Source organism: Melospiza georgiana, chromosome 2 (genome assembly GCF_028018845.1).
Source record: "Melospiza georgiana isolate bMelGeo1 chromosome 2, bMelGeo1.pri, whole genome shotgun sequence".
Taxonomy (NCBI): Eukaryota; Metazoa; Chordata; class Aves; order Passeriformes; family Passerellidae; genus Melospiza; species Melospiza georgiana.
Genome location: NC_080431.1, coordinates 109,501,777 through 109,519,122, shown reverse-complemented (window position 1 = coordinate 109,519,122; position 17,346 = coordinate 109,501,777). Strand labels below are relative to the sequence as shown.

Sequence of the window (17,346 nt, the reverse complement as noted above, 5' to 3'; positions counted from 1 at the left end):
TTTCATCTACATTATATTAAGTGATGATATTATTGTTCAGAATGGACAGAGAAGAGCTAACCTACTAGGATGGAAAGGTTTCAGAGTTAAATGGCTCAACATCCCCAAATTTATTTCATGGGGTTTTCATTAAGTTAAAAAAGTAAGTGTGAACACAAAAGCTCCCAGTAAAATATTTGTATTTTCCATTTGTAAACTTCTGATTGTAAATTATTCCATTCAAAATAAAGTTACACAAGACTCAGTGCAGCTTGAAATTCCTCTGTATATCTCATTCAAATGTATAAATTCATTGCTGTAAATAGTATATTGAACAAACATCATTTAGTTTGCTTTTTACAGATGACCTAATTATTTTTATTTGACACAATTTGTCAAAAAAGTTTACATGAATTTATTTCTGCCTTCAGATTTCTTTAGAAATCCTGGCCCTCCTGATGTATGCCTGTAGGCTGACCCTGGCTGGATGCCAGGTGCCCCCAGAGCTGCTCTGTCAGTCCCCTCCTCACCAGGGGAAAGAAAGTTTAGTGGTATTATAAAGGCTCGTGGCTCAAAATAAGGACAAGGAGAAATCAGCTACTCTGTCTTCTGTGAGAAGCTGCCAGAACTTCCCCCACGTCTGACAGAGCCAACACCAGCCTGCTCTAGGAAGGACTGTCATAAACTGATGGGGTTGCCTTGGGTGGGTTGCTCGCCTTCTATAACCCCTGATTGAAATAAATTTTAATCTGAGAAGTATTAATGAATTTTCAAATAAAAATATGTAGTCTAATCATCTAGCAGTCAGGGTCAGTTTTACTGAAGGAATCAAGTCCGTCTTTGTTTCTTAAACTGTACATATGGTTTCAAAGCACTCTTTCACTGCTTTTTAAAGGTATTTTCATAGACATAATGAAGGACATCACTCTTAAGTTTTATGAGTTATGAGACCATGTTGGTTTCATCTTTTTAGTCTTGTAGAATTCTTTCTTGAGCATGTCCTTCATAGTTAAGTCTTTCATAAACAGATTTTTTCTCAAGAAAATGCTAATTTGTTCCTTTATTTACCTAACTTGAAGGCCATGTGTCAAACTGCCACTGTGATAACAACAGCTTGTGAGTTAGACATTCAGAAAGGGTTTCTGACTTAGTAAATTAAAGTTTTGTAACTGCTAATTAAACTGCCTGTCAGTGGATTATATGGTGCTGCTGTACAGATGCTGCAAATTCAGGTTTTGAGTCTGGCTTCAGTCTGTGTGGGAAATCTCATCTTTGCTTCTCTCTTGGCCTTGCTCCTCATTTCACATACTTGAATTGCACTCCCCTTCAGTGGCACTTCATCTCAGGATCTCCATCTTTCTTACTGTCTAAATTCTCCAAGATCTATTCTTAGAACTTCCAAATTCTCTGCTTTTAGATGAGTAGTAAGGCAAGCCTAAACAGAAATAAATAATTTCCTTGGGAAGGAGGAGAGTTATAAAAAACAGCTTTGAAAATAAGCTGAGAAACTTAAGAGAGGTTTTTATGACATTCAATAATAAACAACAAAAGCATTTTTCAGAATGTGATGTATTTTCTGGAGGCGGAACGTTATTTCTCACGGTTGAAGCTGGGCAGGTGATAAATATATTTTAACAACTCTACCATGAAATACACAAGTTTGTTTGTTATTTAATTGATATGCAAAAAAAGGCATGTTTAGTGTTTGCACCAGTGTCTGAACTCTTTGAAATGGCAATAGTCAGTGCAGATCAGTCACACTTTTCCTGGAAATACAAAATATCTTTGCTTTAATTCCATCCTGTGGCGTTGCACCTTGGAGCTTTGTTCCCCTGGGAAGGAAGAGCCCTCCCTCTCTGCTCATGGGAGGACCTGAATCAGTGATGTGGGTAGATCAGGGGGCTGAACAAAACCATTTTCAAAGATTTTAGCTTCATCTGAGATCTTTACAGATTGGCAGTGGTAAATAGGGCATTCAGCTTTTCAAAGAGAGGGCTAATGAAAACAGATTTAAGAGTAAAACTGCCTGTAACATTACTGGAATTACTGGAACAAAATGTCTGGCACTTAGCAAGTGCAATATATGATAATGGGGTTTTCTGACACACGTGAAGTGATGGTTTTCTTGCATGCATGCATGCACTGTGATCCTTCATGCCAGGAGAGCTTTTAACCTTCACTGTGTACCATTCTATATCCTCAGTAAAGATGTGGCTTAGCATTATTTATTCATTTGTTCATTATCAGCACCTTTTCTTCTCAAATAGAAGAAACTGGAAATCAGAGACTGTATCTTCCAACTTAAATTAGGTTTTTAACATTTTGGTTTAGCAGTATGGGCTATATATAACTCAGGTTTTGCTTTCATGTCAATTGAATTTACTCACAGATTAGGAAGCATAAATACACAGATTTTGGCCAGCTGCAGAATGAAGGCAGCTCTTCTCTCAAGTCATATCACACTATTATAGGAGTGTTGCCATTATCTTCAATCAGCACAATATCAATCCTATCAGCTATTGCTCCCATTTGAGCAGTTATTTGCCTAAAGTAATTTTATTATCTTTCAGCATGCCATATGCATGTCTTCCCCAGGGAGGAAGAGAGGCTTTTGTGCAAAGTCAGGAGCTGTGGCAGCATTCAAAGGAGTGCCAGATAACAGGGAGCACCAAGCACTGATTGTGTGCTTCTCCCAAGCTTGAGCAGCTGCTGGGGTATGGAACACTCTGCAGAAGTCATTGAGACTGAAAGGCTGTCTTCAAAAGGTTCATGGGACAAGAACAATAAATAAAAGTTTGCTTAATCCATCCAGCCAGTAATCTCATGAAATGAAGTTTTTCTTTTCATGCTGTGTCAGCACTTGATTGATAAAGTAGTTTCAGTCATCTTGAAACAGAGTATTATACTCTTGAGATTTCCAGATGTAAGAATATGGATGGAACAAACAAATAATGTGGAAAGATCACTTTGTAATAAAAGTGTCCCAACTGACATTGTCCTACTTGTTTCGCCCTCCACAGCTAAAAAGGAAACCAAAAATGTGATGTATTTGTGGTATTTTTAGGACTAAGGATTATTTAGTGAACAGATTTATCACTATTGGTGTAAGTCTCAAAGACGAACAGAAGGAGAGAGCAGAAAATATGGAAGAGAAGAGATAGAGGATTAATACAATGGCTGCTGCATGTAGAATTCTTTTTGTACATTATTTTGTACCCTAGAGTGTACCCCTGTAAAGAACATTTTTGTCTCACCTTCCACCATCTCCTGAACCTTCTGTATCCCTCTTTCTCCATGCTTCAGTAGAGTCCTCCTCCTCAGCATGCAAACTCACTTAGGAAAATTAAGCTCTATAAAATTCAAATATATACATATATTTACAGGGTTATTCTGAGGTGTATGTCTTAGTATAAGCAGGATTGTCTCAGGAGATGCATATTTCTCTTCATTTCTGATTGAGGAAAAGGCTTTTGGCTCTCTCACACTACAACTCCTGAGTTAGAATGAAAAAAATTCACACAGACTTCCCTGTATCTGTTCTTCCGTGGTATTAAGTATGTAACATCACAGCCTAAGCAATTCTTCATCTCTTATTTATAAACATTATTGGCTAAAATTGAGAAGTTAACTACATATTTATGAAAAATATATTTTCACTGCATTTAGGGTAGCAACATGGGTTTGGGAGTGTGAATTGAAATTACAAAAGTGAATGAAGATGCTCAACAACAAATTAAGAAGACAAGAACGGGGAAACGGTGGAAAAAACAGGACTGAACATCAAAGTCTTTTGAATACTGATGGGACGATGGTTCCCAGAGGAATCAGAGGGCAAATGAGTGAAGGGAGCTGAAGGTGGTGAAAGAAAAATCTTTGAAATGGTAATCAGCTAAAAGTAGTGCTGAATAAAGACAATGGTGACTGAAACCTCTGTTTCTTTTAGAAGTAACCTGCATTAAATACAGGTCCACATTATGAGAATTCTTACATGCACTTATGAGCAACTATTCCCAAAACTAATGCTCGTAATGGCACAAGAAATTCACAAATCTGGGGGAAAGGAGCAATAAAACTAATATAAAGAAATATCAGTGAAAGTGAGGGAATGTAACTAGAACTATAAAAGAATAATCTTCACTGGTGATGCTGAACCAATACAGGATTATTGCACAGGCATTTGTTCTGGGGCAGATATAAAACATTCCTTGCGTGACATTGTACTTACAGCTCTCTAAGTCACCAGAGAACCATTTCCCTTGGGACAAAAACAGTGTATGTTACCTGACCTTTCAGAAACAAATGGTATTTTCAGTGCAGCATGAATTTATTATTCTTTATTCATTTAATGAGGGGGAAAAAAAGAGAAATGGGGTAAAAGAAAATCCAAAGAACCATAAAATCTTGTCAAGAGAGAGTATGGTTTTAACTTAGGGATGGATTATGAAACATTAATAATTTTCAAATGAATTACAAAAAAAATTATTTTAAATATTTTGGAAATACATTTAAGGTGAATAGAAAGGAGTCCGTTCTTTCCAAAATCTATAATGATGAGAAAAAACAGGTTTTTGGCAGAGAAGCAAAATAAATAAAAAAGGCCACAGGGAAACCCTCTTTTATGACTTAAAAAAAGGCCACAGGGAAACCCTTATGTCTTTATAACTGATTGTTAAGGAGACATAACCGTGTTATGCATAATGTTATTTTCTGTGCATGCCCCAAAATGAAGCGAAAATGCCTGAAAAACCACATGTGTCAAACAACCACTTTAGGGTAGGAGCAGTAGATGGTTAGAGCCTAAAAGGAGTCATGTTTCAGCAACAACAGAATCATAATTAATGGTTTAGCCTTTTCCTAAATCCTTATGTTATTTAACATATGTAACTAGGAAAACACATAGAATTTTTTTCTTGTGAATAATGCTTATCATAACTTATAATCCAGAACCATGCCCCATGTTTTAGCACAAATTAATAAGATTTTATATCACTGACACAGCGGAAATTTTGATATTCATAATGCGAAAAAAAAAAAAAGAGGACTCACTTCAGATCTGTCCCACTTTTCTGATTCCATAAGGCTTCTGTTCCTCAGTTTTAATTGCAATTGTTCACTCAAGTCTTGGCTGTAGGCCACCATCATTCTTGTAGATTCTTTCAGGTTCATTCCTGCAGCTGGTCCATGTGTGTCTTGTTTGTGGGGCCCAGAGATAACCACAAAATACCACCAATGGATGTTGAGTCATCCTGAAGGATAGACAGAATGTTGCTTAAAAAAGATAAAAAATTATGTGGAAACATTTCAAAGCATATAGTATGAAGGTATTCAGGTGCCTTGGTCTCAGAAGTCAGATTTGATCTCAGGAAGAACGTGTGCCATGCTGAGCTCCTCACTAGACAGTTTTACTTACCACAGAACTCTCCCTAGTTGCAAGCACCCAGCTCCCACTGACTTTGAAAATGTCAAACTGCATCAAAGTTAGATTCATTTTAAGATCAATAACCTACCAGAGGTTCAGGGTAGCTTATACATTTTAGTTCCTCTTTTCCCCAGCTTACAATACAGAACTAAGAGTATATTTAGTTTCAGCTTTCTGCTGGAGGCAGAAGAGAAATCCCTGGATCTATAGGTCTGCACAGTCAGAGCTCCAAGGAACTTGTTTTATGGGGACATAGAAAAGATACAGAAGAGCTTTAAAGTAGGAATAATATGCTGGAAAAAGAGCTCTTGAGAACTTGTGGCTGAGGACTAAGGTGTAGGGGGATAGAATATAAGCAAATAAAGGTAGCATCGAAAGTAATCTTACCCCCTAATGAGTTGCAGCTGGGTTAACTATTAAAGATTAGGAGCAGGCCTGACTTTAACAGGCCACACCTGCAGCCAGTAACAAGAAGAGAGTTATAAAAGAGGGGATTGCTTAGCTGAGGGAACTGGAGTCAGTTGGTTGCTGTGAAGACGAGAATCAGTGCCTAGAGGAACTGCCTACAAGAAACATCAAGGAGGTACAAAACTCTAGCAATGTGGAACCGTTGCAAAGTAATGACAATAGAACTCTTGCACTCTAATGACAACATTAGGGAGCAGACCAGTGTAGGTGACACTGCAGTGGGTGTCTGCTGCAGGCCACCTAACCCCACAGAACAAGGGGTTGAGGCCTTTTACAAGCAGAGACAGCATCCATGGGGGAGCAGCCTCATTATTTGCTGGAGAGACAACACAGCAGGTTCTAACCATTGCAGTGAGCTCCTGGGAAGCTTCCTGATATAACTGATGGAGGAGCCAGTGCAGACAGAGACCCTGCTGGAGCTCATACCCACAAACAAGGAGAGGCTCACTGGGGAGGTGTGACAGTGTTCACAGGGATCCGAGGATGAGGGAAGAGATGAAGATCTGAGTCCATGTTTCAGAAGGCTTGATTTATTATTTTATTATAAATATTATATTAAAACTATACTAAAAGAATAGAGGAAAGGATTTCATCAGAAGACTAGCTAAGCTAGGAATAGAAAAAGAAAGAATGAATAACCAAAGCTTGTGTCTTGGACAGAGTCTGAGCCAGCTCACTGTGATTGGCCATTAATTAGAAACAACCACATGAGACCAATCACAGATCCACCTGTTGCATTCCACAGCAGCAGATAATCATTGCTTACGTTTTGTTCCTGAGGCCTCTCAGCTTCTCAGGAGGAAAAATCCTAAGGAAAGGATTTTCATAAAAGAAGTCTGTGACAGAGAGGTGAAAGGCAAAGACACTCCTGGGCTGCAGTGACCATGAGAGCACAGGCTGGACTCCAGGAGAGCAGACCTGGTTCTCTTCAGGGATCTGCTTGGAAGAATCCCATGGAATAAACCCCTGCAAGTAAGAGAGGTCCAAGGAAGTTCATAGATGAGAAAGGATCACTTTCTAAAAAGCTCAAAACTGTCCATCCTGAACAGCAAGGAGGCCAGAAAGGGTGCCCAGAGTCCTGTATGCATGAACAAGGAGCTCCTTGCAAAACTCAAACACAAAAAAGGCACTGCACAGAAAGAGGAAGCTTGGACAGGTAACCTGGGAGGAATATAGAAGCACTGTCCAAGAGTACAGAGATGTGGTTAGAAAAGCCACAGCCCATCTGGACTGAAATCTGCTAAGGGATCTCAATGGGAATTTATTTGTTTGAATTTGAAGCTAATGTAAATTATAAATTTGAAACTTTTTAATTAGTGTACCGCTGCTTTCTGAGAAAAATAGTTGCTAAATATCAATGTTTGTGAAGCTAGTTTATTGGTATACTGCATTGCAAGGAATCTGGCAGAAAAAAATAGTTGATATTGATTAAATTGCATACAAAAAGCAATATTAAGAAAGAATTCATGTGGTTGGACAGTGAAGAATTTGAAAGCTTTGTTAAAAAAATGCTCCAGAATGGAAGGCAGCACAGCAGTTTCTAGTACCTTTGAAAGGTTGAGCCCATTCTCAGCTCATGCTGGTTTTATGAAATATTTTATATCCTACAAGTGTTCATGGATAGAAATGAGGAACACAGAGTGATGTGAAAGAACCTTGCAGAACCTCCATCAGCTTGTGGGAGCAGTGGGGATATCAAATGAGAGAATATCTTTTATCCAAAACAAAACAAGTAACATTTCCTATGAGAATTGTTTCCTAAAGATATTTGTTCTTAAGATTTCATATGGTTTACAACTGTTTTATCATTTCCAAATTTGGATGTTTTTGTTATTTAAACTTTAAGACCTAACTTTCTTTCCTCAGGCATGGAGATACACAAAGGCCAAAGTGCACAGATTTAGGATTATGAAACAAAAGCCTAAGAAGTGATAGCTGCTTGTTCACAGTAGACATATTAATTCAAGGAGATCATTCTTTTATTTACTGTTTTCTAAGGCTCTGTGCCCCAAGCTTTAAGATGTTTCTTGAATTTATAGTAGATTTCATTCTCATTTCATTTGAAAATATAAAATAGTCAAAGTACAAGACATGTGTTCTACTATTTCTTATGTTTGGGATTTCTTTTACTGAAAGGGGAATTGCATGAAGTCACTCAGATTTCAATCTGCTGAAATATACTGTCCCCCCATGACCCAGAAATTTGAATTTAGTCTTTGTAACAGCTGTAAATGCATGCAAATAGCATTGTACTTATCTATTTTTTCTTTAATATGGAAAATAAGCCTATTTTTACGCTCTCAAAATATTTCAGAACACTGAACTTTTCACCAGAAAACTAATTGTCCTTCGCCGATTTTTCAACTCAGTAAATGTCAAGACTTAAACCTGAACTTCAGCAGCTGGGAACAATGGCTATCAATCGCCTTTCCCCCCTGCTGTTCCTCATTAACAGCACAAAGTGTGCTTATTTAAATCCATCCTTATCTCCTAATGGACGGGGAGCAGTGAGTGACTGGATTCGGCAGCTATTAGAAGTGCAGCAGATCAGATCTTCCTGTTTATTGATTAGTGGAGAGCAGCCTCGCACTGCTTTGACAGCTCTGACTCAGTGAGAGCAAAGAAAGAAGCTTTTCAGCTCTTGGGAGGAGAATTGCTGGGCAACATTAAAGAGGGTCTTGTAGGAGCCGGTTTGCTTTGATGTGCAGGCAAATTGGCTGTGCTGGGTTGGAGTCAAGGTCAGGAGGCTGTGGAAATGCTGTGAATGTGGTGGGGAAATTAAAGGAGTGTTATTTTAATAAGTATTGTGTGGATGCATGCTGATTGATACAGAAAATTGCCCTTCTCTTTTTTGTGAGAACAGCTTTTGGTGAAGCAAATTTTGACCAAAAAAAAAAAGAAAAAGGAGATTGTGTGTCCTTTTGCTGCTGCACTAAATATAGCCGTTTGGATGAGAATCTTCTATTCTTTCTCCCTTTTCTTGCTATTTTTCCTGAGAATCCCAGCCGTTCAACAGTTGCCTTAACTCTTTACATTTAGCAGTTTTTTAAACTAGTGATCTCATTTCTGCTGCTTCATGTTAATAAGTAAAAATTGCCACTTGCACACCTTCATGTAATTTTTAATAAATTCCTTGCCGAGTTCACTGAATGTGAATTCCCTGGAAGTGCTGAGCACAGAGAGGCCCCCAAGCAGTGCCCTTGGCTCCTTGCAGGGTAATTCAGCCACAGTCAGAGCTCAGATAAGCACCCCGGGGGAAATTTCCTCCACTGAACTTGTTCAGTTCAAAATCAAAGCTATGGGCAAGGCTGTGGCAGGGTTATACCACAGCTAGACCAAGGCTCCTATATGTCTGTAGTGTTGGTAGACCCAAGAGGACAAGATTGATGGATTGATAAGAGAGACCATTCCTACAGCTCTTTGCTGAGGCCGCTACTCCTCGTTTGCAGGCACAACTTCAATAACATGATGGGTGTGCCTCCTTCCTCCACCACATCTTGGGGTGTTTCAGCACCTCCAGCACTCCTGGACAGCTGCTGTTGGGTACTTTTTGAGAACAAGGAAAATCGTGAGAGTTAAACCGCTCATATTTCCTCCTTGATCTAGGCCTGCTTTGCAGTGTGGACCCAAAAGAACACTTTAAATATCATAAATATATTCTCAGTTAAACCTCAAAAAATGAAAAAAACAGGACAAATCCCACCCAACCATCCCCCCACACACACACCAGAATGTAGTAGTAGAACTAAGATAAATCTATCAAATCCTTATTCTGACTGCAGTGGAGCTGTTATAAAAATGTTGTCGTCAAGGTTGAACCCCACATTAGGTAAAGCACTTAGAAACTATTGCTAACAACTGCATGGAACAGCTTTGCTTTTGTTATTGTCTTAATTTGTTTTTCTGAACTTGATTATAGATTCAGTTCACAGGGCTGAATCCAAGGGATGGGAAACAGAACTCGTTTCATCAAATGTTTTCAAAGTCTTTAAAGGAGAAAGACTAATTTTTTTTTTTCTAGCCATTTTTTTTAGCAGAAGCTATTTCTGTACCATGTCAATATCACTTAAAATCAGTACAGGATCTTTAATATTACCATCTTCAATCTTGAGTATATTTACTGCACTGCTGTGGTTCTTTCATTTGTTACGATTGAAAGAAGATCAATGTTATATAAAACATTGGATTAAATAAATAATGGAAATGCATGTCTTTTCAAGCATGCATCCCAGTGAAGAAAAGCAACGGTTCAAGTATCCCAATTACTGAAAGTTCTGATGTTTGCTTTTATGTAAAAATTAGTTATAAAAATATTTTTATATTAGTTCTGTTTAAATCAAATTCTCATATCATGATAAAGCAAAAGCTGACTTTTTAGAAATCCATTTATTTATTAATTTATTTATTTGTAGCAGTTCTTGTGGAGGAGTACTGTGCAGTTTTACCTAAAAGGTGCCCAAACGAAATCCACAGTCCCATCCCATGGAGATTGGACCAGATGACCACTGTGGTCCCTTCCATCTTTACCCATTCTGTGATCTTGCATGTTACATTCTGATAATAGTACCTTTAAAGTGGTATTTTTTTCATGACTTAGCCAACACTACTGAAATCAGAACTTCATTAATGCTACATATGTTTTCTTCTTTCCTCTAAAGGAAGAAAAGTGAATGCTTGAATGGACTTGAAAATTTTGCAGTTTTCTTCCCACACCACAAGGCTCCAGTTGTTCACAACATTTTGTTCTATCTGCTCTAGGTTCAGAGCATAGCATACAAACAAGAGATAGTGTTTGTGCTCATTTTGGGGAGCCTATTTCACCTGATTTGAAGGAAAAACAAAAACAATAAAAAAATCTAAAATTTGGGAAGTACCTATGGCTTATTTATGACAAATAAGAAACACCTTTATATGCCAGTGAGAATTTCTTTTAAGAATCATGAAACATTTATGAAGACTTATATGGATAGAATCTCCTTCAGATATTGATGTATAAGTCACTAAGTCAAATCCAAATCTGATTTTATTGGATCAGAGAGACATCCTTCTGTAAGTTTAAGCAAGGATTGTTTCAGTGGATATTTTTTGTACACCATTATCTGAGTTATTGTGGGTTCAAATTCTGTTATTTAGCCATTTATGTGTTAGTTTTGATAAAATTAATAGAAAGTGACTGCAATAATCTTCCTTGCTCTACCACCAAAAGTGAGTTCATCTTTTACTGTCTTTTACCTAAAGGTAGTATGCCAATACATCAGCAAGTGGTATTTCCTGGGAGCCAAGTGGAATAATGTTTTTTACTCTCAGGTGATACTTCCTGGAGAATTCCCAGCATTTCTCAGTGTTTTCTTTTTCTCTGTATTGACAAAATCTACCTCTAGAAAGAAGTATTTCCTGGCTCACATCCAAAGCTGTTCAGTTGGAAAGTTAACCCTGAATGTGTAAGGTATTTTATTTTGCTGATGTACATTTACAGCTAAAAATCTTCAGGTTAATCATTTTGTGCAGTTCAAAGGTTACGTGGATGGTTTGAGGGGATTGGAATTCTCAGGTTTAGAACACTTACAGAAGTTGTATAGGTGGTGTGCTGGCAGTGGTCATGTGTACTAAAGGGTTCCCATGCTCTTTGCTCACCACTATTTGGCTGTTAAAATTTTTCTATGTGAAACACTGCTCCCCACTGTGTGTTTATAAAGTTCTCATTCTCTTTAGGGATTCTTCATGCCAGCAAAAAAATTTCCATCCTGGTTGACTTAATAAAAACACGTACTAATATAAAGGAAGAGTCATATAGTTCTTTATTAACCAATATTTCCTAATGACAAAATAAGTATGTTATGAGGTAATTTTAAGACAATTTTAAAGAGCATATGCATTTTCAATACATTTTTCCAGTGGCTTTATTTGCATGTGTTTAGGTATGTTTAAGATTATCTTTCTAGTCTTCATTGAAAGGTCATTTCTTGGTTAAAAATAATAGCACTTCAGCTAATTATTCTGCACTTAAGCGAATTCTACTGATGACCAGAAGCAGCCCTTTCGTGGTTTTCTGTGCAATTACAGACTTCCCCAGCTTCTTTCTGTGCAGTGAATTGGGTGTGAACTCAAGCTCAAAGTCAGTCCCTGGTATGAAGCACTGCTTAACAGAAACATCTGTTCCTGCAATTCAGTGGGAAGCCAGAAAAGATGACACAGAAATGAAGGGAGCTGCAGGAAAAGCACCTGAAAAATGGTTTGAGGGAAGAAAGCAAATGGGCATTTTTGCTTATAGTGTTAGTTTTAAAATTGTAAGCAAATAAATCATGTCTTGGCAGTAAATTGCTATTGCTTAGTTAAAGAAGATTTTGGGTTCTAGGGGTTATCTGGCAAACACACACAGTCATATCAAATAGCTCATTAATTCAACCATTTAAAATTTTTCCCTTCCAACTGTATCATGCCCAGTTACTATACAATAGTTCCCTCCTACCACGAACCAAGAAATTCCCTGGAAGTTTTAAAATGTAGATTGCATTTTACCTGTGCAACCTATTTGTTTCTTTGTTTTGTATATCACAATTAAATACACTTACCTTCTGCTTTGCCAGTGTTGATGGACCACCTTTTTTTACAGGCAATATTTAAGTGAACTTGATTCCTCTCAGTTGCTTTATTTATTATATTTCAAAATTATTCTATCATTACTTTCAAGGGTTTTTTTCCTTGTTTTATCTAATCCCATTCCTAGGTCTAACTTAATTACATCCTTCTAGCATACAGGCTATAAAAAGACTGGTAGATGACATTCATACACCAGGGAATCTTCTTGTAACCACCCCCTTTTGGCCACTTGCTCAACACTCCACTGAGATTTTCAAGGGTAAAGATAAAACCAGTCTGTAGTGGTTTTGGTTTGTTAATTTGAGATTTTACTAATTTTGAGATTTCCTAACTAATGTGTTTGTTTCCTGTGGTGAGATAGGATCAGAAGAAAGGTCAAGTAGGTTCAAAACTTGAAAAGGATATAAAGAAAATTTTATTAAAAGTAATTAAAAGGAAAAAGGTAGTAAGAATCAAAATCTTTCAGAATACTTTTTCTCCCCCTATTTTTTTTTTTTTTTGATAATGTAAAGAAAAAAACCCTAAAATTTGTAGTTAGTTTATTACCTCTAAAATAGTTTTTGCTTAGTTGACTTTGGGAGAAAAGTCCCTCTTGTTAAGGTTATGGAGATTTCTCCATAAGAGGAAAATAACAGGTTTTTTTGTGGGTCTTAATTTTATCATGAATAACAGCTGCCTGGGGAACTCTGTTATCATGAAGTGTCTTCTATCTTTTATAAATTTTCCTATAGTTTGTTGATGGGTTATGTTAACTAATGGAGTATTGTTTTAAAGATGAGCTGTTTAAAGGTAGAAGTTCTCATTGTCTATCACGTGTCATAGTTTAACATAAGAAGAGTTCAAGAAAGTGGGACAAAGACTTTTTATGTAACCAACCACTGAGAAAACTAGACCTAAATTAAGTCCTAAAGTATTGTCTCTGCTTTCATGCAGTACACCAACCCAACAAAACCTCAGGAACATGTTCTTCAAGGGTGTGTTCTGAGGAAAGGGTTGAGGGGCTAAGGTTTGAGTGATTAAAAGAACAGCAAAATGTTTGTACCAGCTGCTCCCTTCTGGTTAACCTCATTTCAGCACTTGATTGAAGTATGGCTATCCTGTCCACATTAAATGAGATTGCTTTTCATGTGCTGATTTATAATATTGTACTTTCAAAAGTACTTTGGAAGTAGTTTAGAAAAGGTATTACAGATGGATATTCTGACTTCAATATTGACAAGCAGCAGTCATACTATTTTCAGGTACATAATGTCAGGCCAATTTGCTTTACCTTTATTTATCAGCCTTTTCATTTTCAGCTTATTCTAGCATCAGTTAAGATGGGGACAAAAGAAAAAACCCTTTTTTTTTACCTTCTTTTTTTCCAGTGACACATTTAATCTCATCTGAAGACTCTGAAGGACAACATTTGTTGCAGGAAACTGCTTAATTTTAAACTGAATGTTCACTAATAAAAAAATGATCTATAATTGCTCTTTGTTTCTTGTCTATAAAAGTAATTTTTTCCCTCCTCTCTGAACAGGTGGCTGTTGATGAGCGCATCAAGCAACTGCATGAAGCTCACAGGGATTTTGGCCCTACTTCCCAGCATTTTCTTACCAGTGAGTGATTTCTTATTTCCCATTCTTCTTGTGCAGTTTACATACACATTTAATTGATAATTTTGTGGCCATGTGCTAGTTGTTATGAGTTTCTATTTTAGTCTGTATTGCAATTGTTTTCCTTTATTTTCTCTTCCCTGGGTGCAGAGGAGTGTTAAATAAGTTCATATTGTCCAGGTCCAGAGTAAAAGGAAAACATCTGCCATTATCAATTCTCCTTTTGCTCACTTCTGTCTCTGTGAGGCTCATCTTCATTTGGGGGCTCCCTTTAGAACTAGTAAATTAAAATTATGTTAAAAAGAGTTTCTGGTTCTTTTAACCCAGAAAGGATTAAAAACCAAAACCAGCACAGATTTGGTTTTTCTGTTTAAAGATATGTTCAGCTCCAAAAATGAGCAAAACCAGATATACAAGAAAAAAATTTTCTAGGATTCGATCGCTTATCAGAGCAGTGAGAGGATAAAAACTGGGGTGGGAAAGTTGGCAGAGGAATGGCAGGCAGAGTAAACTTTTTACAACTCTGCATAAAATATAATTGCCAGCAAAATTCCCACTTCACCTCCACACGCATCCTTTTATCAAGGATGTTTTGAAGTACACTGAAAGACAACTTGAAACACCTTCAAAGCTCCAAGGCAGTGACTAAAGTGAAGCTTCTTAAAGGCCATGTCTTTTCCATTGTACTTCAATTAAGGAAAGTAAACAGTAGAGCTTTATTTAAGAGATTATATCAGCAGAAGAGAACACAGTCACAGGATAATGGTCTCCTACATGCAGAGGGACAAGCTATCCAGACATTGGAAATAGATGTTGCTATTATTGCACAGCAACATTCACAGTGGGATGGAGGACAAACTTTTCTTCAGCTGATACTGCCTTGTAATTTTAATAGGTTAACCATTTTTCCATTGAAGATCTTAATGGGAAACTGAAAATTCTCAGCAGGTTGTCCTGCAAAATCAAATCCAAGGCTGATGTTGTGCCATATAAGACTAATGCAGGCTGATTCAACCCTGAACCTTCTTTTGTCAAATGATTATCCTATGAAGAAATAAGCCCTATTTTCATTATTTCTTTCAAACCCACTTTTCTTTAATTGTTGATCACTGGGAATATTTTTTCAGCTCAATATACATAACTGCAAATCAAACTTGCCAAGACTGAATGTGCAAGAGCTATGAATATGTGACATAAACACAACATTTAAGCACATACCTGTTTTTACTTGTGACCCATGGTGTATTCTTGGTGAAAGAATAAATCTGTAGGGTAAATTAAGCAAGTCTGGAAGATACTAGAGTCACCTGCACTGCATTATCACACTGATAAAGGTGTCTTTGTGCTGGTGTTGAGTGCAGACAATTTTCCTTGGCCCATTCTGCCTTAATATTGCTAAACTAGATCAATCTAAAAGATGATCAGTGTATGATAGTCACCTCACCACCCACCACTAGTGAAACATCATTGTTCTTTGTAACTAATTAGAGCCAGCAAATTGTGGACATCGTTCTGGACACTCCATGCCATTTGAGGATCCCCATAGGAAAAGGAGTCGGGTGAAAATGTGTTGATTTTGGAAATAGTCCAACTATCACTTAGAAAAATGGCCATTTGTATTTGCTTATTTGTTCTCTCTCTCTTAGATGTGTGTGCAAATACATAATCTTACCCATGCATACAAAAGTTAGGTTCTGAAAACATTTGCAGAATACTTCCCATATCAAAAATTGAAAACATTTGCAGCATACTTCCCACATTAAAAACTGCAGTCACTGAAAACTGCCAGTACATACATCAGTCCCATCTTTCATAAGCATCAAATTCCAAAAACATCCACTATCATGTACAATCACTATGCCTAGGAAAATACCATGCTTTGACATGCTTTTTATGCTTTTTTACTACCTCTACTGCATCCCTGCATGGATGGAAGCACAGCCATGGGAGAGAGAGCAGTGCAGGAGAGGGTGACACAGTCCTTGCCATCCAGCACCAGTGGTTTTTCTGCAGCTGTACTTTTGGGGGTGAACAAGTCAGACATAAAGGTTGCCAAACAAAATCAGGCAGGTCAAATGAAGGTGAATTTAATGGCTTGTAAATCAGGTTTCTCTACGTGGTAGACAGAGTCCAAGTTGATCAGTCTGTGGCAACAGCAGTGAAAAGATTAATCATGGCAATTTTTATGGTTTTCTTTTAAAAGCTCAAAACTCAGAGCATTTTTATCTAAGGAGCTGAGATACACATAAGATCAGTGCAAACTAAAATCAGTAAGGAAAATAAGCAATCTATTGCTTATTGAATATCAAGATTATTTGCCAGTAACAATCAGTTCATCCTCCCTACTGAGCATCAACTTTCCCTCTTCCATACACACTTGCCCATCTTAAGGTACAAGTAATAATATCTGTTTATATTCTTACATGAAAATTATCCTTTTATAGTTGATATACCTTTAAGTAGTTCTGCAAAGAGGCTGGTACTGCAGTCAAGGTCACATAAAATCAGTGACTGAATTACATTTCTCTCCTATCAGAAAGAAATAAATATGATCTGCTAATTATGGTAACTTTTTCATGTGCTTGTTATTATTTTATACATAGAAATTATAGCATCATCTGTCTTTTTCTGCTTGGTTGAAGCTGAAGCTGCATGGGGCTGTTGAAAACCTAGCACAAAAGTAATGGGGGAGTGATGCAGGGACTTCATATTTGTCACACCCTGTGAGGCAAGAAATCAAGTGGTAGTCCCTGTTTCTGAGCACTTACAGCCTGTTCTAAGGGCTATTCATAGAGCTATTTCTGAAAGAGATTGGAAAGAAGGTGTGAGCTAGAGAGATAAGGAGTGTAAAAGCAAAAAAAAAAAAGTATTCTTATTTGTGGCATTTTAAAAATCAGAGTTTTTCTCCATTGTCTTTTCATGCTGTTCAACATTCTTTTTCCACTCTTTCATCTTTTAAATGACCAAGTGCCAGTGTTCATCAGTGCTGTGGCATGGGACAATTCAGATGTTTCCTGGTTGTAAATTAAAGAGATAGTGGCAAAGGAATGGGATCCACTTGTGTCTCTCTCCTTTAAGGCTTTGGATCTCCCTCAGTTGTAAAAGACTTATCAAAACTGGCCATGACCTTTCACATGAACTCGCCTCTCTCCAGGCCTTCTACATTTTTAATGGGCTCTCTCACCCCACTCCTTGAGCCTCTGCCCTTCAGGCTTCCCTAAACTCATTTTGCTCTGCCAGTGTCCACAGAGGCAGTCCCAGCTCCAGCTCAGTTCATTCCTT

At 37.4% G+C, this 17,346-nt stretch overlaps 1 protein-coding gene across 1 annotated transcript in view; it reads left to right on the top strand.

Annotated features, from left to right (window-relative positions):
* DMD (dystrophin) overlaps window positions 1-17,346 on the top strand; it is a 1,043,539-nt gene that overhangs the window by 901,678 nt on the left and 124,515 nt on the right. The window contains 1 exon segment of the mRNA XM_058043463.1: window positions 13,989-14,067. Within this exon segment, the coding sequence (XP_057899446.1) occupies window positions 13,989-14,067 (79 nt within the window).